This window comes from Lynx rufus, unplaced genomic scaffold, assembly GCF_022079265.1.
Source record: "Lynx rufus isolate CCGP_SWC_20201006 ecotype Redwood Valley unplaced genomic scaffold, mLynRuf1.p SCAF_5, whole genome shotgun sequence".
In the NCBI taxonomy this organism is placed as follows: domain Eukaryota; kingdom Metazoa; phylum Chordata; class Mammalia; order Carnivora; family Felidae; genus Lynx; species Lynx rufus.
The window spans coordinates 158634900-158658374 of record NW_025814867.1 but is presented as its reverse complement, the minus strand read 5'-3'; the positions used below and the strand labels follow the sequence as shown (position 1 = coordinate 158658374).

General features: G+C 55.4%; 2 protein-coding genes across 2 annotated transcripts; both read left to right on the top strand.

The window, feature by feature from the left end:
• The first annotated feature begins 878 nt into the window (after positions 1–878).
• FTCD (formimidoyltransferase cyclodeaminase) lies at positions 879–20405 on the top strand. The gene is made up of 14 exons (XM_047100032.1): positions 879–932; positions 1694–1877; positions 2700–2828; positions 4958–5046; positions 5166–5345; positions 6925–7062; positions 7317–7448; positions 13195–13256; positions 13710–13839; positions 13933–14094; positions 17662–17705; positions 17909–18047; positions 19256–19351; positions 20319–20405. The coding sequence occupies exons 1-14, from the start codon at positions 879–881 to the stop codon at positions 20403–20405; spliced, it is 1626 nt and encodes a 541-aa protein (XP_046955988.1).
• Positions 3174–3404, top strand: LOC124526512 (small nuclear ribonucleoprotein G-like). Its single transcript, XM_047099527.1, has one exon. The coding sequence runs from the start codon at positions 3174–3176 to the stop codon at positions 3402–3404; it is 231 nt and encodes a 76-aa protein (XP_046955483.1).
• Positions 20406–23475: the final 3070 nt, after the last annotated feature.

The window sequence follows — 23475 nt, the reverse complement described above, 5'->3', positions numbered from 1 at the left end:
CGAGACGGCACCGACTCCAGCTGGGCCCTCTGGGTGCAGGGCCCTGGGCTGCTGGCCTGAGCACATCACTTCTTTGTGGGGAGCCTCTGGCCTCGGGGGACAGCAGCCAGCGGCTGGGAGAGCCGGAACTTCGTCGTGAGCACTTGCTCCCCAAGGGCATCCACACACGTGCACACACTCGATCTCTCGCTGCCCTTCTCCTGCCTGGCCAGGCTGAGCTGCCCTCCACCAAGAGCCTCGTCCACCGGTGGCGTCTCACACACGATCCCTCTCATCTGCTTGCTGCCTGAGGCTCACGAGTTGACATGAAGAAATCGGGGCTCAGTAGGTCGCCTGGAGGGCCACATGGAGGGTCGCGTGAAGGGTCACCTGGAGGGCCACATGGAGGATCACGCAAAAGGTCGCTTAGAGGATGAAATGGAGGGTCACATGGAGGGTCGCGTGGAGGGTCACGTGGAAGGTCACTTAGAGGATCAAATGGAGGGTCCCCTGGAGGGCCACGTGGAGGGTCGCGTGGAGGCTCACACGGAGGACCACACAGACAGTCCTCAGGAGCGCCGGGACCAGCTGGGATTGGAGCCTGGACTGGCCTGAGTCCGCTGCCTGGAGAGGATTTACTCCCCACCCCTGCCGAGGCCCTGCTCTTGGCTGGGTATGGGGATCCCTCCCCTTCCATTGTCTGGCTCACAGGGGTCCTGCTCCCTTCCCAGCCGCTCTGCGTTTGCACAGGGACCACAGCCTGTGGTTAATAAGCAGCCCGGCCCCCATGGGAGGGCCCCGCCAGGTGGATAAAAAGGCCCTGCCAGGCACTGCAGAGTACCGTCCCTCCTTCCCTCGGTCTGCCCTGTGAGAGGAGTACCGGGATCGAGGCCCAGACCATGTCCCAGCTGGTGGAATGTGTTCCCAACTTCTCCGAGGGGAACAAGCAGGAGGTGAGGTGCCGGGGGGGGGGGGGGAGGCTAAGCAAGTGGTCCAGGGCAAGGAGAAAGGGGTGTGCTTGGTTCCCGAAACAGAACCACTTCTTGTCAGCCCCACAGGGATGGGTCCCATGAGCACTGGGACTGAGAAGTGGCTGACGGGTGAGGAGGAGACTGTGGGATGGGCAGTCAGGCAGGGGTCCTGGACCTGGGTCTGCGTCACAGGGAAGTTGGAAGGTCTCCAAACCTTATCAGGTGGGCTCTGACATTATCCCCATGTCAGCCATGAGGAAACTGAGGCACAGAGAGTTGGTGCAGGCCACTGAGGGCCACGGAACAATTTAGGCCCTGAGCCCCTGCTCCCAACCACTGGGCTGTCCTGCTGCCTCAGAAGGTTCTGGGCCATTCATGGCCCTCCCCTAGTGCAAATGCTCCCACTAGGGGCTGCTTGGGGAAGCTAGGGCCCTGACCTCTGTGACCTTGGCCTATAGGTCACCTTCTGGGAGCCCCAGCAAGCCCTCTATCCAGATTCTGACTCCTGCCTCGGTTTCTCTTGGAGGGTGCCGCCTGTTGCCCCCTTCTTGGCAACCATAGCTCGGTGGTAGGCCTCTCTGGGCTTGTACTCTTTGAGGAATTCCCAAATGCTCGGCACCAGCTCCTTAGGCCCATGTTTGGGTGGTGGTTGGGGCGGCAGGAAAGTCATGCCCACCTCTGAAGCTCCTGTTCCCTCTTCCAAGTGGGGAAACCGAGGCACAGTGTCGGACTTTCATCCCCAGGTGATTGACGCCATCTCCCGAGCCGTGGCGCAGACCCCGGGCTGTGTGCTGCTAGATGTGGACGCGGGCCCCTCCACCAACCGCACCGTCTACACCTTTGTAGGGCAACCCAAGGACGTGGTGGAGGGGGCCCTCAATGCTGCGCGGGCTGCCTTCCGGCTCATCGACATGAGCCAGCACAAAGGTGAGGGGCCAGAGCACCAGGCTGTCTGTCCTCACCCACAGGGTTTGGCTCAGGGCATAGGGGCCGAATGGCCTGTGAGCTTACCCTTGGGGGACCCCTGGGACACAGAATGTGTTGTGCCGGGCAAAGGTCCGTGGCACCTCCACCCATGTTTTGGGGGTTCCCTGTGCATGAGTGGCGGTGAGACCGTGGCATTCTGTTCAGGCCTAGGGGCCTTGGGGGGCAGGGTGGCAAAGACTCGGAAACCGGCCTGTCAACAGCCTGCAAAAGCAAACACATTTACTGTGGCAGGCGGGGTCAAAGGTTGGTGGACACAGGGAGCTGGTCAAAAGGGCAGGGTCTCTGGCCACTCACAGTGGGGGGAGGTGAGGCCCCACTTGAAGGGAATCCACAGGTGATCCCAACTGGTAAAGTTAGAAAGCTTATCTCAAAGCCAGGAGCTCCCTGAGGGGGGGTGGGGGAACGTGGCGGGTGAGGGGGCTCATCATCTTGGGGGGCTGCTGACCATAGCTTGTCTGACCCACAGTGGGGGTTCTGGTTTTGAAAAGGATGCTCTGCTAGCTGCCCAGGGCCGGGGGGTGGCAGGGAGGGCTGGGCGGCAAGACCAGCCAGGCAGGACTCTGAACGCTCAGCCTGGCAGCCCCGGGCAGTGACCTTTGTGGCTTTTAGGAGAGGGAGGGGTTTACACAAAGATGCTGCTTCCCCGTGGGGCAGCGTGACCAGCTGGGTGTGTGGATGGAGGGCAGGTTGGGGGCAGAAAGTGCGGGGTCCAGGAGCCACCCACCCCTGGCCTCCCCTTCCTCAGCCCCCGTCTCTCTGCAGGGGAGCACCCTCGGATGGGAGCCCTGGACGTGTGCCCCTTCATCCCGGTGAGGGGCGTCACCATGGATGAGTGTGTGCTCTGTGCCCAGGCCTTTGGCCAGCGACTGGCGGAGGAACTGGGTGTGCCGGGTGAGTGCCCATGTCTGGGGTTCCCCCTGCTGGTCCCTCACTGAACTTCAGTACCCTCATGGTTCTCTGCTCTTAGCTCCTTAAAAATGCAGTTTAACACAAAAAAATCTGCAAACTGACCTACAGGGAAATGTCCTGCTTCTTCCATAACGAGATAAACACAAAGAGAAACCATGACCAAGTGCACCCGGGGTCAGGGAGCCAGTGGCCCTCACGTGCTGCCCGGCAGCGGACACTGCTTAGCTGTTTGTGAAGTCCAGTCCGGGCTTGCTAATAGAATCGTCTCACTTTGGGGAACTCACCCAAGTCTTTGAGTGGCATGTCTGAGCTCACCAAGTAGATGCCATGAGCAAAGCTCCCCCCACCGGGCTGGAAAAATTTATGGACAAGAAATTATTATTGAAATTAAACGGTGGCAGACACTCCCAAGGAAACTGTGGGGGGGTTGATCCCTTCATGAATCTTGTGATAGATGAATGTGTGGTGATGGCAACTAGTGGGCGACAGAACGACATTAGAATGGCGGTAATTCCAGAAAGTCATGTCATCGTGTTAGGGGCCTTGGAACGAGCATAAACAGTGGGTGTGCTCAAGGGAAGAAACCAGCGGCTTCCACACACCCCCTCTCTATGGCACCTGTTTTCCTACAATGTAAAAATCAGATCGCGCATTTTCATATTGAACTTTTTTGTTAAATAAACTTTTGTAGTTGAAAATGCTTTCTCAGACGTTCTGAACCTAGAAAATCGAACGTTAGCTCTTATTCTAATTTTTTCTAATATGAACTATTTCTCGTCAAGAACGACTTGTTCCAAACCTTTTATGCATTGATATAGAAGAATCTGATTAAATGTGAAGCATGGCTGGGGCGCCTGGGTGGCTCAGTGGGTTGAGCATCCAACATCAGCTCAGGTCATGATCTCACAGTTCGTGGGTTCCAGCCCTGTATCGGGCTCTGCGCTGTCAGCACAGAGCCTGGAGCCTGGTTCGGATTCTGTGTCTCCCTCTCTGTGCTCCTCACCTGCTTGTGCTCTCTCTGTGTCTCTCTCTCAAAAATAAATAAACATTAAAATTTAAAAATTGTGAAGCATGGCTAGGATGGCTCTTTTCCATCTTTTTTTAAGTTTATTTATGTATTTATTTTGAGAGAGAGACAGAGAGAGAGAGAGAGAGAGAGAGAGAGAGAGAGACAGCAAGCAGGGGAGGGGCAGAGAGAGAGGAAAAGAGAATCCCAAGCAGGCTCCACGCTGTCAGTGCACAGCCTGACGCAGGGCTGAAACTCACAAACAGTGAGAGCATGACCTGAGCTGAAGTCAGACGCTCAACTGACTGAGCCACCCAAGAATCCCGGCTTTTTTCCTCCTTTTAATGTAAAGATGAAGAACATGCAAACCTGGCTGGATTTCTTCTGAAACATTAATTGTAATTTTCAAAACTCTTGTCGCTTTGATGTACTCTGACTTTTCCAGGTACACCTACATTCCAAGTATAGTGCAGTTGAAGTAAAACACAGGAGGTAATGGATACGGTTATTCTGAATACAAGAATAGAAATAGAACTCTAGAGGAAAAACGAAACAAAACAAGAAATTAACCTAGAACAAGTGTAGATGAGTCGGAAACAGAGTGCAGGCCCAGCACAGGTCTGCAGACCGTGTCCAATGGGCAGATGGACGCGGGAGCGCAGGGCCCCAAATCCAACCCCATGCGGATATGGGCCAGTGCGCTCCATGCTGTCACAGTTGTGGTGTGGATCTTGGGAGTTTGTGGGGACTTTTGTTTTCCTTTCCTTATGATTCTTACTTTGTGGTCATACTTATGGTACAATGAGAATACATTTTAGAAAGAAATGTGAACATCCATCCCGCACATCTACTTCTCTTATAATCTCTGTGATGGTTTTTTTGGGGGGACATCTGTGCAGTGGGGAGCAGCAGGGGAGGGGTCTTGGCCCAAACCGAGTGTCCATCAGTGAGCACTCACACCCATGAGGCACAAAGAGATGGGAACCGAGGGAGGTTGGTCTTCCGGGCTGAGGCTGGCGGGAGCGGCCCACCTCATTTCTCCTCTGGAAGTGGGGGTTCTGGGCTGCCCCTGGCTGGGAGCCTGACCAGCCAGTCTCCCTCACAGTGTACCTCTATGGGGAGGCGGCGCAGACAGCCGGTCGTCGGACCCTCCCAGCCATCCGGGCCGGGGAGTATGAGGCCCTCCCTGAGAAGGTGCGTGTCTCCTCTCCAGGGTGGGCAGGGATGATTCCCCTCCGCCTCCCCCTTCCTCGACCCTGGCGGGGCGCCCCTCCCGTGGGGGACACCCCAGCCTAGGCAGAGTCTTCCCACAGCTCAAGCAGGCCGAGTGGGTGCCTGACTTCGGTCCCAGCTCCTTCGTCCCCAGCTGGGGAGCCACTGTCACAGGGGCACGGAAGTTCCTCATTGCGTTCAACATCAACCTGCTCAGCACCAAGGAGCAGGCCCACCGCATCGCCCTCAACCTCCGGGAGCAAGGGCGCGGGAGGGACAAGGTGAGCAGCCTGCTGTCCCCACAGAGGCCCAGCATCGTCCCCGGGGAATCCTGAGGGGCTCCTGGGAGAGAGCCAGGGTAGGGTGATGCCGTGGCATGGACCTGCTGAGAGCCCAGCCTTGGTGTCCCCAGCAAGTGGGCCGGGGCAGGCGGAGGTTCCAGTGTTTGAAGTCGGGGAACACTTGCCTTAAAAGACATTTCCATGGAATCGGTCAGGGTATAGCTGTTGTTAAAATATTGCAGCATTTCTAGTAGGAGAAGAGACGCTTCTGAGCCCCAGGTGCCCCCACAGGCCTCTAGGTGTCCCAGGTACTCCCAGGTACCCCCACATGCCTCCAAGATCCACAGGCACTCCCAGGTCCTGCAGGTGCCCCAGCTACCCCCAGGTGCGCCAGGTAATTCCAGGTGTCCCCGCATACCTCCAGGTGTCCCAGGTGTCCTGACCCTCAATGTCTGCCACAGCAACTGTCTCCTAGTTTGAGCGTTGATCTAGCAGAAAGTGTGAGTTGGACACACAGACACAGAGACCCTTGGTGAAGGAGGTGGAGGATGACATCCTGCTTGCTTGTCAGCCCCTAACCTCCAGAGACCTGGGTCCCACCAGACAGCTGAGGCCCCAGGAGCCCAGCTTCCCAGCCCGCAGACGCAGTACGGAAGCACAACACACACAGCAAAGCCCAAATCCTTCTTTCTGCTCCTGCTGAATTCAGAGGTCAAAGGTCCTTCTTAGGTGGACCGAGCCACCCCAAGAAGCGAGGAGCAGAGAGCCAGTCTCTGGGGTGAGGGTGGGATGGCAGGAAGGGACTAAACACAGGAGTTAGGGGTTGGGTGGGGGTGACCCCAGGCAGGTCCCCAGCACGTGGTAGAGACCTCAAACATAGTTCTCACCACACGGTCCACACCACACAGTTCTCACCACACAGTCCTCACCACACAGTTCTCACCACACGGTCCACACCACACGGTCCTCACCACAGTCCACACCACACGGTCCAACCACACAGTCCACACCACACAGTCCACACCACACGGTCCTCACCACACGGTCCTCACCACACAGTCCACACCACACAGTTCTCACCACACAGTCCTCATCACACAGTCCTCACCACACAGTCCACACCACACGGTCCTCACCACACAGTCCTCCCCACATGGTCCTCACCACACGGTCCTCACCACACGGTCCACACCACACGGTCCTCACCACACGGTCCTCACCACACAGTCCACACCATGCGGTCCTCCCCACACAGTCCTCACCACACGGTCCTCACCACACGGTCGACACCACAAAGTCCACACCATACGGTCCTCCCCACACAGTCCTCACCACACAGTTCTCACCACACGGTCCACACCACACAGTTCTCACCACACAGTTCTCAGCGCACAGTCCTCCCCACACAGTCCTCACCACAGTCCTCACACACAGTCCACACTACACAGTTTGTAAGCCATGGTATCAGTGGAGGAAGGGAGCCCTCCAACCAGCAGGGAGTGCAGGTACAAGTGGTTTTCAGCGCAGGTTCCAGAGGAGGACAGGCAGGGCCTGTGCTGGGAAAGTCGTTTCTTTGTAGCCAGGACGCCTGAAAAAGGTTCAGGGCATTGGCTGGTACTTGGATGAGAAGAACCTGGCCCAGGTGTCCACAAACCTCCTGGACTTTGAGGTCACCGCACTGCATACGGTCTATGAGGAGACCTGCAGAGAGGCCCAGGTGAGCAGGACGCGTGTCCCCTGCTGGCCGTGGGGGCCCCTCTAGGTGAGTGGGTCAGGTGTCCTCCGCTGGCCGGGGTGAAGTCTCTCCAGGTGAGCAGAGCGGGCATCCCCTGCTGGCCACGAGAGCCCCTCCGGTGAGCGGGGTGGGCGTCCCCTGGTGGCTGGGGTGACGTCCCTCCAGCTGAGCGGGGCAGGTCCCGGGACGTCTCGAGTCTGGCTCCTCTGAGCGTTGCCCCTGCTGGACCTCTGCAGGAGCTGAGCCTTCCGGTGGTGGGCTCACAGCTGGTGGGCTTGGTGCCCCTGAAGGCCCTTCTGGATGCCGCTGCCTTCTACTGCAAGAAGGAGAATCTCTTCATCCTGGAGGAGGAGCACCGCATCAGGCTGGTGGGCTGCGCTCCCGAGCGAGGGGCTGGTGGGGGGATGGGAGCGAGCTTGATGCTCTCAGAGCAGGCCTGGTGCTGGAAGCACCTGCACCCGGGCCTGGAGCCCTGTCTGCGAGGCAGGGCCCCGCTCCTCCTCTTCTGCTGTTTTAGTGTCTGGGCTTAGATGAGATCATGCTGTTAGCATTTTGGGGAAAAGAAACTGCAGAAGTTTTCTTTGTGACCAAGAAGACATTCAGTCTTGTAAAAATTCCTCAGAGAGGATGCACATCACTTCCCCCCCACGCCTTCTGGTGTCTGTCCTGGGGGCGCCTCGCTCTGGCGAAGGTGGGAGCCCTCACTTCCGCGTCAGCCCTGTGCCCACAGCACTCCGGGATGCACCCACGAACGTCGCCAGGTTATTTAGAAGCTGGTGCCATTGTCCCCAGTGATACCTTTACTTGAATTTCTCCACAATGAGCACGAGTGCTCTGACACACTCTGAAAGTCTTTGTCTTTTCGTAGTTGAGTTTATCCCTTTGCATTTCCTGATTCAGCAAACATGTCTGGACTCTTGTCCCATTTTCAGGCATGTGGGAGTGTTGGATGTGGTTGCTTCCAGTTTTATGGAAGAGTCTATTTTTTAGGTATTCTGGTGATTACCTTTATAACTTAATATACTTCTGTTTTTGATTTATCGGTTTAAAAATGTTATCCATATTTTCTTTTTTTTTTTTTTTATTTATTTTTGGGACAGAGAGAGACAGAGCATGAATTGGGGAGGGGCAGAGAGAGAGGGAGACACAGAATCGGAAACAGGCTCCAGGCTCCGAGCCATCAGCCCAGAGCCTGACGCGGGGCTCGAACTCACGGACCGCGAGATCGTGACCTGGCTGAAGTCGGACGCTTAACCGACTGCGCCACCCAGGCGCCCCCCAAATTTTCAAATATATAATTTGATTTGTCAGTTTCTATCACTACACTGACAGCCTTCTATGGAGGTGAGAAAACTTACTTAGCTTCTAGTCACATCTTTTCTTTCTTCTCTGTTTCCTGAATTTTTTGAGTTATAGTAGTTTTTAGTGGGAGGTGGGAGTTCTTCTGGTGGTCAAACTTTTTTCAATTTTTCTTTTCTTTTTTTTTAAGTTTATTTATTTATTTTGAGAGACAGGGAGAGAGAATCTCAAGCAGGCTCCACGCTGTCAGCACAGGGTCCGACTCGAGACTTGAACTCACGAACTGTGAGATCATGACCTGAGCCGAAATGAAGAATCAGACGCTTAACCGAATGAGCCACCCAGGCACCCCTCAACTTTTTCTTTTGTAGTAAAGTACTCGTAACGTACAATTGGCATCTTAACCATCTTTAAGTATACAGTTGGTGATATTAAGTACATCATAATGTTATGCAGCCATCATAACCCAGGATGGGTTTTTTGTGTCTGCAAAAAGCACCATTAGAGTTCTGATAAGGACTGCACCGATTCTGTGCATTGCTTTGGGGAGTATGGACATCTTAACAATAGGAAGTGTTCCCATCCATGAACAGGGGCTTTCCATTTATTTATGCTTTCTTTAATATCTTTTAGCAATGTTTTGTAGTTTTTTTGTACAAGTCCTTTACCTCCTTGGTTAAGTTAATTAATTCCTACTTATTTTATTCTTTTTGATGCTATTGTAAATGGAATTGTTTTTGCAAGTTCTTTTGAAGATCGCTCATTGTTAGTGTATAGAAATGCAACTGACTTTTCTTTGTTGACTTTGTACCCTGCTTCCTTGTTGAATTCATTTCTTAGTTCTAGGTTGTTAAATTATTAAGTTTAAATAATATGCTTAATCCTTTCTCTCTTTATCAATGTTAGACAGTGTTTGTTGATGTTTGTTTGGTGAAGAAAGACAAGAATATTAGTGCACTTGTGCAACTGGTCATCTGTGCTCTAAATTGTTATGTTGCTATTTTTACATTGTCAAATTTATAACATGTACCTTCTGTAACTGGTCCACATGTATTAAATAGCCACAGATATTTAACCTTCGCTCTATTCATAGATGAGGTCATCTCTCTTCTTACTTATCTGTTTGTTGTTTGTTGCCTGGATCTCACAATCAAGGAGATTTCCCCCCGTCCCTGACCCCTCACAAGCAGATTTTGTAAACCAAGACTCATGGTGCTTTTCCTTGTGGGATCTGGCATGCTTGACAATATCTTTCTGTGAATTTTTTCTTGCAAGACAGTTGGAAAGCCAAAATCCCAAGTCACTTGTTTTCCCTGAGAATATTGCAAACCTATCTTTACAATCTTCTGGAATTATATGTCCCGTGGGGAGGTCTCAGACTGCCTGGTTATCTCCCCGATCTCCAGGGACGTGTTTTTGTCCGTGATGCCTGCAGAACTCCTTCTCTGTCCTCAAAGTTCAATAAGCCATACACGTCTTGGTCAATTATTCTACATCATTTTCTTCTCTGGATTAATGTTCCTTGTGATTTACAGATTCCATTCTTGCTTAGTTTTAGGAATATTTTCCTCTGTTATACTTTTGATCCTGTTATTTTGTTCTTTTACTTTCAGGATGCCGGTCACATTGCAGTGGCATATTTCTGTCTTTTCTTGACTTTATTTCTACTTCTTCCCCTTTGTGTTCACTGTGGTTTTCTCGAACCTAGCCTCTAAGGTACTGATACAGTTTATGGCCAGGTCTGTTACAAATTTTGTGTATTTTTATGTCGCTATAATTCCCTGCTCACAAGAAAGATGTGGGAACGACACAAGGACAGGACCTCCCTTACATACTCCAACTTCACCTGTATTTCGCATCTGCCCTCTTTGCTTTATTATTCTCTCTCTGTATTCACACATAGTCGTGTTGTGTTTTTTTGGACCGCCTGAGAGTAGGTTAAAGACTGTACTATTTTACCTAGAATGTTTTCAGGTTTCATTTCTTAAGAACAAGGACGTTCCCTGACACAACCTCAGTACAATGAGGAAAATCAGGAATTGAACGTTAATACAATTGTAGTATCTAGTCTGCAGACCATCATCGCACGACACCGATGTCCCCGTCATTCCTATTACAGTGCTTTCTGCTCCCACCCATGGAGGAATCCGGATGACAGTCATTTATTGGCTTTAATCCTGAACCATTCCTTGTGCTCCTGCCCTTCATTGACCTTGACATACTTTGAAAGTACAGGGAGCCGTTTCGTACCACGTCTCATGACTGCCGTGGCTGTATGCTGGCGGCGGGAGCAGTGCAGATGTGATGTGCTGTCCTCAGAGTGCCAGGTCAGGCGCCCATCATCTCCCTGTGGCCTGGGGTCCTGGGGTCAAGGTGCCGTTATCCGCTGCAATGTTTCCGTTTTTCCTTTTGTGGTGAGCGCGCTGTGGGACGTACTTTAAGGATATGTAAGTACCCTGTTCCTCTTAAAATTCCAGCCATAGGTTTTAGCAGCCAGTAATGGTTTTCTAATTTTACCCTTTTTCTGTAAGAAAATGCTTTCACCTCTCCCACATTTATTTATTCCTTATCAATGTGTTCGATGCTCTCCTGTATCTTTTAACACATTATTTTTTATTCTTTATCTGAAAGCTCTAATATCTGCAGTCTTTGAAGGTCTGACTTGCACATTGCCATATCAGCGAACTTTCTCACAGTGACTTGCTTTGTGTGTTTTGTGATTTTTGATTACGAGTGCATGTTCTTTGCAACTTTATCTGTGGTAATTCTTGGACACCTGGGTTAAAGTCCGGATTTGCCTACATAAGTTCTTGGGGACATGATCACACAGGGCCCCCCAGATTCAGTCTTTTGCTTGGAGCTTTGGGACCCCACATGTAGAGAGTTCTTTGTGAACCGTCGCCCACATCCCCACCAGGGAGGCCTGTGGTTAGAATTCCCATGAAGGCATCTTCCTGCATCCCCAGAGGGAAGGCAGAGTGTGAAAAGTATCCCGATGACATCCTCAGTGGACTTCTCCCCAACCCCGCTCATCCCTGGAGATGTCCCCTTTCAGGGGCCTCCAGTCTGACCCCCACTCCTCAGGACTTGACGCCTGCCTTGCTCATGAGCGGCTTCCAGAGGCTCTCAGATGTCCCTGGGGCACCCAGCTTCAGGGCCGGCAGGCCTGCCTGGTTCCCTTTCTGGTCATCTCTGGCCTCGAATGAGCTCCTTTACTTTCTGCCCACTTAGCCAGGCATGTGAATTCCTTTTTAAAGTTCTGTTTGTCTTTCTGAGGTCTTGTGTGCCAGGAGAGCTTTGCCTTATTGCTTGTTGAGGACTGTCTGGCAGGCTCCCAAGAGGCACTCCTTCTTTTTTTAGTGTTTATTTATTTTAAGGGGGGGGTGGCTATTGCTAATGGGGGATGGGCAGAGAGAGAGGGAGACGGAGGCTCCAAAGCAGCCTCCACTCTGACAGCACAGAGCCCGATGTGGGGCTTGAACTCACAAGCTGAGAGATCATGACGAGTGCCGAAGTTGGACGCTCAGCCAACTGACCCCTCCAGATGCCCCTCGAGTCCCTCTTACCCATTTCCATGTCCTCGGGGAGACCTCCCCCCCGCCCTTTGCTAGCTTGTTTCTCTCAAGCATTTCTCACTTTCTAGTTTTGTGGAAAGTTTTGCCAAAGGACACAGGAGTGCTGATGCATAGGGGCACTTGTACCCCAATGTTTATAGCAGCACTCTCAACAATAGCCAAATTATGCAAAGAGCCTGAATGTCCATCAACTGACAAATGGATAAAGTTGTGGTTTATATACACAATGGAATACTACTTAGCAATGAGAATGAAATATGGCCTTTTGTAGCAACGTGGATGGAACTGGAGAGTGTGATGCTAAGTGAAATAAGCCATACAGAGAAAGACAGATACCATATGGTTTCACTCTTATGTGGATCCTGAGAAACTCAACAGGAACCCATGGGGGAGGGGAAGGAAAAAAAAAAAAAAAGACATTAGAGTGGGAGAGAGCCAAAGCATAAGAGACTCTTAAAAACTGAGAACAAACTGAGGGTTGATGGGGGGTGGGAGGGAGGGGAGGGTGGGTGAAGGGTACTGAGGAGGGCATCTGTTGAGATGAGCACTGGGTGTTGTATGGAAACCAATCTGGCAATAAATTTCATATTAAAAAAAAAAGATTAAAAAAAAGCAAGTTATGTAGAAAGTGTCAGCCTCATTGGCTCAAGAACGCACCGGGATGTGCCACTGGCATATACACCATAAAGTCTTTTGAATATTTTTTGGTGAAAAGAATTCTGGTCTTAAATGGAGATTATTCCAATTTTATTTTGAATTCAGGTAAAATCTATTTTTCCTCACAAAACAAGTCTTATGTGTAGGTGAGTCAGGAAGCTCCTGGGCTTTAAAAGCTGTGAGGACACCGTGTGTGACACCCAAAGAATTAAAATCTTTCCCAAAGGGACAGTTTTGTTGGCCCCTTTCAGTGACGGGCTCACGTGTGGCGTTTTCTGTGGGACGCATGTGGCTTAGAATGAGGGGCTTCCTCTCTCTGAGCCTCAGTTTCTCTGTGGGATAAGAAGTGTGGGCGGGTGTGTCAGGAGGTCTGTGGGCCCTGCTCTGGGCTGGGGGCTCTCCCAGGAGCCCGTGCTAAGCAAGCTCCTGGCAGCGGGCACGCAGCCAGCTCTGCCTGGCCCCCGCCACAGAGGCAGATGGGAGCAAGGGTGCCATCGCGGACTCAGGTGGGACCCCATTATTCAGTAGCCTGCCTCATGTGTGGGGGGCTGAGGTGGGTCCTCATCACCAGCCCTTTTTCCAGGTGGTGAACCGGCTGGGCCTGGACTCTCTATCCCCTTTCAACCCCAAGGAGAGGATCATCGAGTGAGCACAGCCCTCACCCCCGCAGACACCTGCCTCAGTCCTTCCAGAGCCTTCCGCTTGGCCACTCATCCATCGGCAAATGCCAGGGTGCCCGTGCCAGCCATGAGGCCGGAGGCTGGTTGAGGGGACACAGTGAGGTCCCAACAGGGTCCCACTGTGTCCTCACGAGGGCTTCTGCGTGGGCATGGCCACTCTGCAAACTGGGACTGTGCCCCCTCCCCTGTGTTGGTGAGGGGGTGTGTGGGAGGGGCCTGGGGTCAGGGATCAGGGTCTGAGCCAGCCCTGCCCTCACAGCCTGGCAGTAGTGACCCCGGATCCTGTCTTCCATTCCCCTGTCCCTGAAAGCCCCATCCCCCATCCCTGGCCCTGCGTGACGGAGGACACATCCCCTGTCCCTGCCCCTAGCTCTTCCCTCCCCTCTCTGAGCTTTGCTGAGCCGACCCTTCCCCACAGGTACCTGGTCCCCAACAGTGGGCCTGAGCAGAGCCTGGTGAGCAAGTCTCTGTGTGCCTTCGTCCGTGAGGTGGGCGCCCGCTCGGCGGCCCCGGGGGGTGGCTCGGTGGCAGCGGCCAGTGCAGCCATGGTGAGTGCGAGGCAAGGGGCGAGGGACGAGGACAGGGCCCGGGGCGCCTGGCCTGGGGTCCCGAGTCTCACGCGTGGCTCATGCCTCGCCTAGGGTGCCGCGCTGGCCTCCATGGCCGGCCTGATGACCTATGGGCGGCGCCAGTTTGAACACCTGGATGCCACCATGCGGCGCCTGATCCCGCCCTTCCACGCGGCCTCTGCTGAGTTGACCGCGCTGGTGGACGCGGATGCCCGGGCCTTCGAGGCTTACCTGGTGAGTGCTCAGAGAGGGGGTCAGCTCATGATGGGGGGCGCGCTGGGGAGAGAAAGCTCCTGCGGGGTCACAGACAACTTGCAGGAGGGGGAGGGGCTGTTGCAGGCTCCGGTGTCTGGGCACCGGGGGAGGTTGGAGACCCCGCCTTGAGCGTGAAAGGCTGCTTCAGGGGCTCTGAGGGTTTGGCGCAGGCGTGACCCCACGCGCACATCCACGGCGGCGTCGGGGTGGGGTGGGAAGTTCAGTCCAGGCTCAGCACCTGCCCCCCAGCTGCCCCTGAGTCCTACAGTCGGGTTGGCACGCAGACCCGCAGACGCTGCAGGAAGGCGTCAAACAGGGAGGGTGGGCAGTGAAAATCCTAGAAGAGCCGGTGACCGATGGTCCGAGAGAGACTGGAGAAGACGTTTCAGCCACAAGGTAGAGAGAGGACCACAGGGAGAGCTGGCGGGTCAGATCAGAACCCGCTCGCTCACGGGCAAGAGGCAGCTGGTGTGCCAGGTGGTGGGCGACAGAGAAGGGGCTCAGAACCCAGGGCAGAGGACGGAGGAGTCCAGGACCAAAGCCTGGCCATGCATCTGTGTCTGAGAGCAGTTCCTGGTGGAAGGCCCCGGGAGAGGCATGAGCTCGCAGCTGCCAGCCGCCCCAGAGCCACCTCGCGGGCAGAGCTGGGGTGAAGGGCAGTCTGGGGAACAGGCGGGCCTGCACTCTGATGACTGCCGGTGACCTCCAGGGCATGCCGTGCACCCCCAGAGTGAAGGCTGTATGTAGACAGGGAAGAATCAGAGTCTCATCTAAATAAGTCACCATCTGGAACTCAAGTTCATGGCCTCTGGGAGGGAGGTGCAGAGACAGATCTCCTTTTCCCATTTGTGTTTTTATGTTTAAATTTCATTTGTTTGCTTTTGAAAGTAGGTAAAAGCTTCAGGGGTTCAGAATTCACAAGGGCAGGAGAGTAGCAGATGAGAAGACCCGATGCCCTGCCTCCCCCTGCCCACACGCCCTAAACAGGTGCAAGTTCTAGGGCATGTGTCCTGGGATGGTTATCTATATTCTCGTAGATGCAGCTTTTTTTTTCTCTCCTTTCTTACACAAATGGCATCATACGTGTTCTTAGTTCGCCTCTTGCATTTCTAACTTGGTCTGGCACATAGAGACCACACCCCTCGCTGCCAGCACAGATCTTCCCCAACTTACCAGGGGGTCACATCCAAAAGCCCATCATAGATTGGAAACAGCGTAAGGCGAAAATGCATTTGTTGCATGTAACTTACGCACATCACACTTAGCTGGTCTGCCTTACACGTGCTCAGAACACTTCCGTTAGCCTGCGGACGGGCACAGCCGCCTGGCCCACAGCCTGTTTTACAAGGAGGGTGGACGTCTCGAGTAGTTGACCGAATACCGTACTGAAGTGACAGGCAGACCGTGTGGGCCCAGAACGGTCGTCGGTGTGCGGGGACCGCGTGGCCGCCCAGCCCCGGGGTGACACGGCGTGTGGAAACTCCAGGCACCGTGTTTACTGAACGCACATCCTTTGGCACCGCTTACAGTCGAAAATCCTAAGCCGAACCCTTGTAAGTTGGGGACTGTCTGTATCCTGCAGACGTCTGGGTCACAGTGCGGTTGGCCAGCCCCACTGGGGGATTTAGGCCCTTTAGTCGGCACCCGGGCGGTTGCTGTGGACACCTCTGGCGTCCGTCACTGGGGGCGGTGGGCAGCCTGTGGGAACGATTCGCAGAAGGACTTGCTGCCCAAGGTGGGTGCGCTTCTTTGAAGGACGCTGCCAAGTGGCCCTTGCGGGGCTGCACGGATGGGGCTCTGCCTGAGGGGTCTGAGGGCTCCTCCCCGGGACCCCCGCCGTCGGACTTGTAGTCACCCCGTGGTTTGTCTCCTGGAGCGGCCCTGGCGTGTACTGCTCAATGTGTGTGGCAAGGAGCGTTTCTTGTATTTCTCACGGCGGTGTTGTGTCCCTTCTGGAGAGGAAAGGCACTTTCCCGCTGGCTAGGCCCTTCTCGCACACTTGGGACTCGCTCTGTGGTTTGCCGCTGGCCGTTTGCTTCCGGCGCTGCTCGTGCTGCTTCCTGCCCGGGAGCCTTGTAGGCTGCATGGGTTTTCGTCCCTGAGCTTGGAGTCTGCCGTTTGTTCTTTCCGGTCACGGTTCACAGGGCCTCCTGGCCGTGCTTGCTGGGCTTCTTCCTGGTTCTTCCCAGACTCCTGTGCTCTGAGAGGCGGTTAGGGAGAAGCATCCGTTTAAATATAGAAACAAACATTTAGGGCTAGCCACCAGCGATTAGAAATAAGGTGAATGAATAGAAAACAACGGGAGGGAGGTAGAAAAATGAAAATCTAGTCAGAAGGCAGGGAAGAAAAGAAAGATAATCAGCAAGGGTGTGTGATTTAGAGAGCGCACCGTCGGAAGCCACACACGCGAGAGCGAGAGCAGCGTGCCACGCTCCCTGGAAGCAGGTGGAGTTCTGGGAAAAAAAAGGGACATTCTTGTCTTGGGCCAAATGCGCAAGTAATTTTCAGGTGGGGTTAAACAAAGTTCACAGTAAGCCTAACTCCAAGTGGGTGGCGTCCTCGCCTGGACACAGATGTGAGCGCGTGAAGGACAGGCTTCACTGACATCAGCCCCGATTGGCCCAGTGGAGACTCAGAGCACCCAGCCTGGCGGCCTCACGGTGACAGCCGGGGTCAGTGCCCCACGTGTGTGAGGACTGCTGTGGAGACTGGGGGGAGGCAGCCCCGGGAGACTCTGGAGACACTGGGCAGTGACTCGGTGGGTTCTGGGCGGGGCCATCAGGCCTGCTGACACAAGCGTCGACTTTTGGGTGGAGATTTATCCAAGTCTTCAACAGGCACATTCCCCACCTGGCAAGGCCCTCAAGCCCTGGGCCCTTGCAGTGGGCAGGGTGGGATTTCGGTGTGTGAGGGAGAGGCCTGGGCAGACGGGGGTGCACAGATGGGGAGCTGACGTAGTCACCGGCGTAGGGTGAGCGTGGCCAGTCCCGGAGGAGGGCCCGAGCCAGTACCGGTGGGGGGCACACCCGTGAGGTCTAGACTCGAGTGGTACAGTTGCCTGTGTTTTTTTACAATTTATTTTTAATTTTTTAATGTTTATTTATTTTTGAGAGACAGAGACAGAGCGCCAGCAGGGGAGGGGCAGAGAGAGAGGGAGACACAGAATCCGAAGCAGGCTCCAGGCTCTGACCTGTCAGCACAGAGCCCGATGCGGGACTTGAACCCAAGAACCACGAGATCATGACCTGAGCTGAAGTTGGACACTTAACCTACTGAACCCCCCAGGTGCTCCCAGTTGCCTGTGTTAACGCACAAGCAGTGACTGGAGTCCATGCTGTGTGAGGGGACACCTGGTCCCTGAGGGCGTCCCCAATCCCTGAGTGCCTGGAACCTGGCAGAAGTGCTCCCGGTGCATCCATGCCCGCAGAAATGCCAGCCCTGGGGGTGCTGGTGTGGACACTGCCCCTTGACCTGCCCAGACTCTCCGTGTGGCCCCGGGCTACGGCCACTGCTCACCCCACTCGCTTGTGTGTTCTGTTCTGGCAGGAGGCAACGAAGCTGCCCAAGGACACACCTGAGGACAGGGACAGGTGAGTCGTGGGGCAGTGCCGCCCCGGGCCATGAACACCCAGGTGCCTTGATCTCGGAGACATTTAATCCACCCGCTGGGGCTGTGTTGTGATTGGGGAATGACTTCCCTGTTGGCCCCACCCTGGTTCTGTGTGCTGGGGGGGCGCCGTGGGTGGGGTCCGGGCGGCCCCTGGGCTCTCACCATGGACCCCCTTGGTTTTAGGCGTGCAGCTGCCCTGCAGGAGGGGCTGAGGCAGGCGGTGGCCGTGCCCCTGGCGCTAGCAGAGAAGGTGGCCTCGCTGTGGCCCGCGCTGCAGGAGCTGGCACAGTGTGGAAACCTGGCCTGCCGGTCCGACCTGCAGGTGCTTGGGACTCAGCCTCCCATTGTAGGGGAGCAGCGGGGAGGGTCGTTGGGTACTTACTGAGCCAGGCCCCGGGCAGGAGCACTTCCCATGGGGTTCTGGCTGGTCTTAGCCCGCAGAGCACATTGGTTCGTCCTGTTTGAAAAGTGGGAAGTAAGGATTTTATTTAAGCCTGCATGGCAGAGGGGCTGAAAGTCTAATGTATCTCCAGAGTCCACCCCTGACCATAGCCCACAGACCGTCCTGGGGACCCCATCTCCTACCCTGCCTCATCCTCTCCCCTTCCCTCCTTCTCACGGCTGCTATTCTGGAAAATGCCTAAGCCCCCTCGCAGATGTGCACAGGTCACCCTGTGCCCTGCCGGTGCGTGGAAGGCTCAGGGTGTGGGAGCATCAGAATGGGCTCTGTGATTTCCACAGTCTGTCCTGAGCTCCAGTGTGTGGGGTCTCTACAAGAGAGACACCTGTTTTCGGTGGTCCTGGGGCCTTGGAGAAGCCTCTCTTCCTCCCCTTGGGGGCAGCCATATGCCATCTGGGCCAAGTGGCTCGGCGGTTCTGGGTTCTGGATTCATCCCTAGGCCGTGCTCTGACCTGCTCTCCCCTGGTGGCTGGCAGGTGGGAAGCAGGGATGGGACTCAGGAGCGCCGGCCATAGTCAGAGCCTGAAGCTGGCAGGCCAGCGGGCCACGCCTTGCTCAGACCCGAGGGGGCCTCTTTTTCTTTCTTTTTAGAAAAATTTTTTAAATCTTTATTTATTTTCAGAGAGAGACAGAGCGTGAGCAGGGGAGGAGCTGAGGGGAGGGAGACGCAGAATCAGAAGCGGGCTCCAGGCCCCGAGCTGTCAGCACAGAGCCCAATGCGGGGCTCGAACTCACGAACCGTGAGATCGTGACCTGAGCCAAAGTCGGACGCTTAACCGACTGAGCCACCCAGGCGCCGAGGGGACCTCATTTTCTCCGCTCCGGCTGTGGTTGTCATCTGTTTCTGGAGGGGCCAGGCCAGAGCCCCCCCTGCTGTGCGTGGAGCCCCATAGCCTCCTCAGACAGGCCAACCCTGTGTCTCATGGGGACCCCCGGGGCGCTCAGTTTGCCATCTTTACTGATGGGGCGTGAGAGCCCCCAGTCGTGGCCCCGTGTAGCAGAGTGGGTAGAGCGGGCCTGCCATCTGCGGGGTCACGGACCGCCGGCCCCATGCCTGGCGCCTGTTGCAGGTGGCGGCCAAAGCCCTGGAGACAGGCGTGTTTGGGGCATATTTCAACGTGCTCATCAACCTGAAGGATGTCACCGACAGCGCGTTTAAGGAGCAGGTGAGCGGGAGGGCGTGGGGGCTGGGCCCCGTGGCGGGACCTGGAGGTCGCCCTCAGGGCTGTGGTTCCAAGATGCGGGCCCGGGGGAAGTGTCCACCTGTGGAGATGTTCCTCTGGCCTCCTGTGGTGGCCGTTGTCCTCTCTGGGGTTTCTGTGGTGGCAGGTGGCCAGGCCACATCAGCTGGGAGAAGCTGGGGGGCTGCTCGGTGGGAGCCCCATGCCCTCTATGGGGCCATCCTGAGCCGCCTTCCACACTCACCCGCCTGGTGGGGCCGCCAAGGCTGGGGTCCCCACGGTCGGCACCATAGCACTGGCGCACGCGACCTCAAAGAACGGTCACCAACCTATGATGCGATCTTAGCTTCAGCCTCTGAAAATTTCGTTGTGATCGCTGTTGAGGTCAATTTGAGGAATATACTGTTCACCATTTTAAAGTGTGCAACTCAGCGCATTCTGCACATGTGTGACCACCACCTCTATCAAGTTCCAGAACATTCTCATCACTCCAAAGGGAGGCCCCCCCCTCCGTTGTAAGACCCCTTTTCCTCAGCCCATAGCCCCTGACACCACTCGTCTGTCTCTGTGATTTTGCAATAATCTTTAAAAAGTGACCTTCCAGCTCGGGATGAAGGCCTTTTCAGGGGCTGAGCTTGGCCTCTGAGGGAAGTCGCTGTCCACCACGTGCCCACGTGGCTGTGGACTGAAGATGGGCGCGGGGACACAGCCTTACCCTCTGCAGTGGTGGCTAAAGTGGGAAAAACAGGAGGGTGGGGGGCCTGGGCCCGGCAGTCCTTACATCTCAAGAGAGACATGAGAGGAACCGGGGTTCCCCAGGTGGGGGGCTCGGGACCACCCCAGAGAGGACGGGCCAGGGAGCATGGCCAGAGGGCGCAGAGAGGTGGCAGGGACTGCGGGCCGGCGGGGACGGGCTGCGGGTGCGGGGTGACACCTGGCCTTTGTCTGGCAGACCCGCCAGCACATCTCCAGCCTCCTGCAGGAAGCCAAGACCCAGGCAGCGCTGGTGCTGGACCGCTTGGAGGCCCGGCAGGAGTGAGGACGCCGGAGACCTCGTGGGCTCTGCACCCCTCAGTGCCCCTCCCCCTTCCCAGAAGGGTCCAGCCTCGCCCGACAGCACAGGACAGCCTCCAGTCACCACCCCTGTGGGGCCCGGGGTGGGCTGGGTGGGGCCAGGGCTCTGGGGCGGCAGAACCGCCTCCCGCCGTCTCTTGTGGCTTCTAGTAAAGTCACGGCATACCAATAGTGTAGTGTGTTTGGGGCTGGAGTGTGTTTGGGGCTGGAGTGTGTTTGGGGCTGGGAGTGTGTTTGGGGCTGGGAGTGTGTTCGGGGGAAGAAGGGAAAGGTCGAGCTACGTGGGCGGGGATGGGGGGCTCATGACAAGTGCGCATGGGGGCAGGTGGTCGGAGGAAGTGTGGGCACAGCATGAGGTGACACACAGGTTCCAGGATTCCATGGATGGGTGTGAGATGCCACTGGGGCCTGAGCCACAGGTCGCTGGGAGCACCCGGGGCTCACTGAAGGGTGCCTGGGCTAGGTGGCCCTGGGGTCATGCACGGGACAGAAGTGCCCCAGATAGTAGGGCCCCTCCATCACATCTCAGGGAGGGGGGTGTGGCCGGCGTCCGGTGCTGTGGGGGTGGCCAGGTCCAGATGCCGGGGCGGGTGAGGAGAAAAAGGAACAGCATGGCGGGAATTCGTGGGGCAGGTGATGAGTTCCCCTGACCTGGCTGGGAGGGGACAAACCATCAGACCCGGGGGTCCCAGGAGGGCAGTTCCCCCATCTCCCAGCCCACAGCCCCTCTACCTTCTGTTGCGTCCCGCTGCAGGATCTAGGGAGGGTTGTCGTGGAGGTTCCCCAGGGCTTCTGTAGGAGCGCAGGCTGGGCCCATGAGACCCTCCCGCCTGGCAGGCAGCCCCAGATTCAGGTGTTGCCGGGCCAGGGATGACAGCGGTGACTGAGGGGGGTGCGAGGGGCTCTGGGTGGGAGCTCCAGGTAGAGGAAGACAGCAGGTGTGCAGCGGCCCTGGTGAGGGGTGCTGGTGAGGCTCGGCGCAGGTGGCTGCGTTCCCCAGCGGGATGCCACCCTGGGGGCTCCGAGCCTTGACTGGGCGAGGGTGGGCTCTGCCACAGGAGGCCACGCCATCCCCAGCTGCAGGCTGAGCTTTTCCTAGTTTCATCTTTCGAAAGACGCAACGTGTTACGCGCTCAAAAACCGAAGCGACGCAGAGGTTGCGTGAAGCCTTGTTACCCCGTCCCCGCCAGCCCCCCACGCCCTCTTCAGGGTTCACTGCTTCTGTGTTTCGTGCCCACGTAGCATCTAGTGAATTGTGAATATAGATTCTCAATTCTTGCTTCACTGTGTAAGGAGAGCAGATTACATGCTGGATTTTGATTCTACTTCCCGAGAGCCCCGAAGGCCTTTCGTATTGGTATTTAGAGAACGTGTTTTATTCACTCATCCTTTCCCCGTACTTTCTTAACCATTTCACTGTGAAACATAAGACACATTCAGAAACCACGACCAGTAGCTCAAGGATTTGTGCCCATGTCCTGGGTGACCCTCTCGTGTCACAGAATCCCCCCTACCCCCACAACCCTGCACTAAGATGACTGGACCCGTTTTCCTCTTGGCCCGTCAGGCAGGTGCTCGGATGTCCCTGTTTGAACATTTGAGAGGGGATGTCAGTGACGGGTCGCTGGTGAGGAGATCTTAGCGAGGGGACGTTGGCGAGGGACATAAACGAGAGGATGTTATTGAAGAGATGTTAACGAGGGGACGTTGTTAAGGGGACATTGATGCGGGCCTTACTGTGGGGACATCATTCATGAGGGATGCTGGTGTGTGGACACTGGTAAGGAGACGGGTTAGCATATGGTTAGTATATGTTTGGGATGTTAGGGATGTTTGTTAGGGCATGCTGCTGAGGGAACCTTGGCGAGGAGACGTTAATGTGGGGATATTAGAGGGCATGTGTTGCTTTGAGAGTCAGGAGGAGTGTTGCTGGTGTGGGCCCCTCATCGAGATCGTGAGGGTCTAGATCATTCTAGTCCAGGTCTGTCCTTCCTCCAGAGCAGAATTCATAGGACATTCACTCAGGATGAGAGACCCCTTCAAACACGTTGTTGCAGAGGTCACAGAGTACACGTGTTGTTTCTGGGTAAGAGGACCCATGGCCTTGGGCACATTAAAAATTTTTTTTAAATATTTATTTATTTTTGAGAGAGAGAAAACAGAGTGTGAGCAGGGAAGGGCCGAGAGAAAGACCCAGAATCCAAAGCAGGCTCCAGGCTCTGAGCTGTCAGCACAGAGCCCAATACAGGGCTCAAACCCACAAATGGTGAGATCATGACCTGAGCCGAAGTCGGATGCTTAACTGACTGAGCCACCCAGGCGCCCCAACTTATGCACATTTTTGAGGCCTGGGGAGTCCACTGAGCTCCCACAGGGAGCTAGGACCCCCACTTTTGGGCGTGGCATGCTGGTGATGCCTCGTGGCTGGCACCTCTCACCGTCCTGGGTGGGTTCTGTAACCACTGTGCCGTGTGCTTTGGTTTCAGACTTCTGGCCTCCAGGTTGGGGGACAATTTCTGTTGTTTAAGCCACCCAGTTAGTGGTGGCTTGTTGAGGCAGCCCGAGCAAACAACAAACAGGAAGGTTAGAGGGTGTACCTGCGGGAGCCGGTGGCTTGGTGTGGTCCTCCAGGCAGCACTTCCCGGATGGTGAGTTTAAAAGACCAGGGAGTCTGAACAAAAAGTCACTTAGAATCTATCTACCCAAATGGCCTCATGCAAACCGACAAACTTTTTTTTTTTTTGAGAGACAGAGACAGAGAGAGGGAGCAGGGGAGGGGCAGAGAGAGAGGGAGAGAGAACCTCAAGCAGGCCCCGTGCCCACAGCTCTGTGCTCATGACTTGGGGCTTGGACTCAAACAGTGAGGTCAAGAGTCAGACGCTTAACTGACTGAGCCACCCAGATGCCCTACAACAAACATTTTTAAAGCACTTTGGCTTGGTTTGGGGATAGAGAGGGACTTCCCTGAGCAAGTAGCATTCTTTTCAGCTCAATGCCGGCAAGACAGGTGTGGATTCCATGGAATCCATGGTTGA

Bases quoted from the DNA above. Each gene is read 5' to 3' on its own strand.
- FTCD (XM_047100032.1), top strand. From the start codon at position 879: ATGTCCCAGCTGGTGGAATGTGTTCCCAACTTCTCCGAGGGGAACAAG. The intron at 7,063-7,316 runs GTGAGCAGGACG...GGACCTCTGCAG, and splicing joins AGACCTGCAGAGAGGCCCAG to GAGCTGAGCCTTCCGGTGGT. The intron at 18,048-19,255 runs GTGCTTGGGACT...CGCCTGTTGCAG, and splicing joins CCTGCCGGTCCGACCTGCAG to GTGGCGGCCAAAGCCCTGGA.
- LOC124526512 (XM_047099527.1), top strand. From the start codon at position 3,174: ATGAGCAAAGCTCCCCCCACCGGGCTGGAAAAATTTATGGACAAGAAA.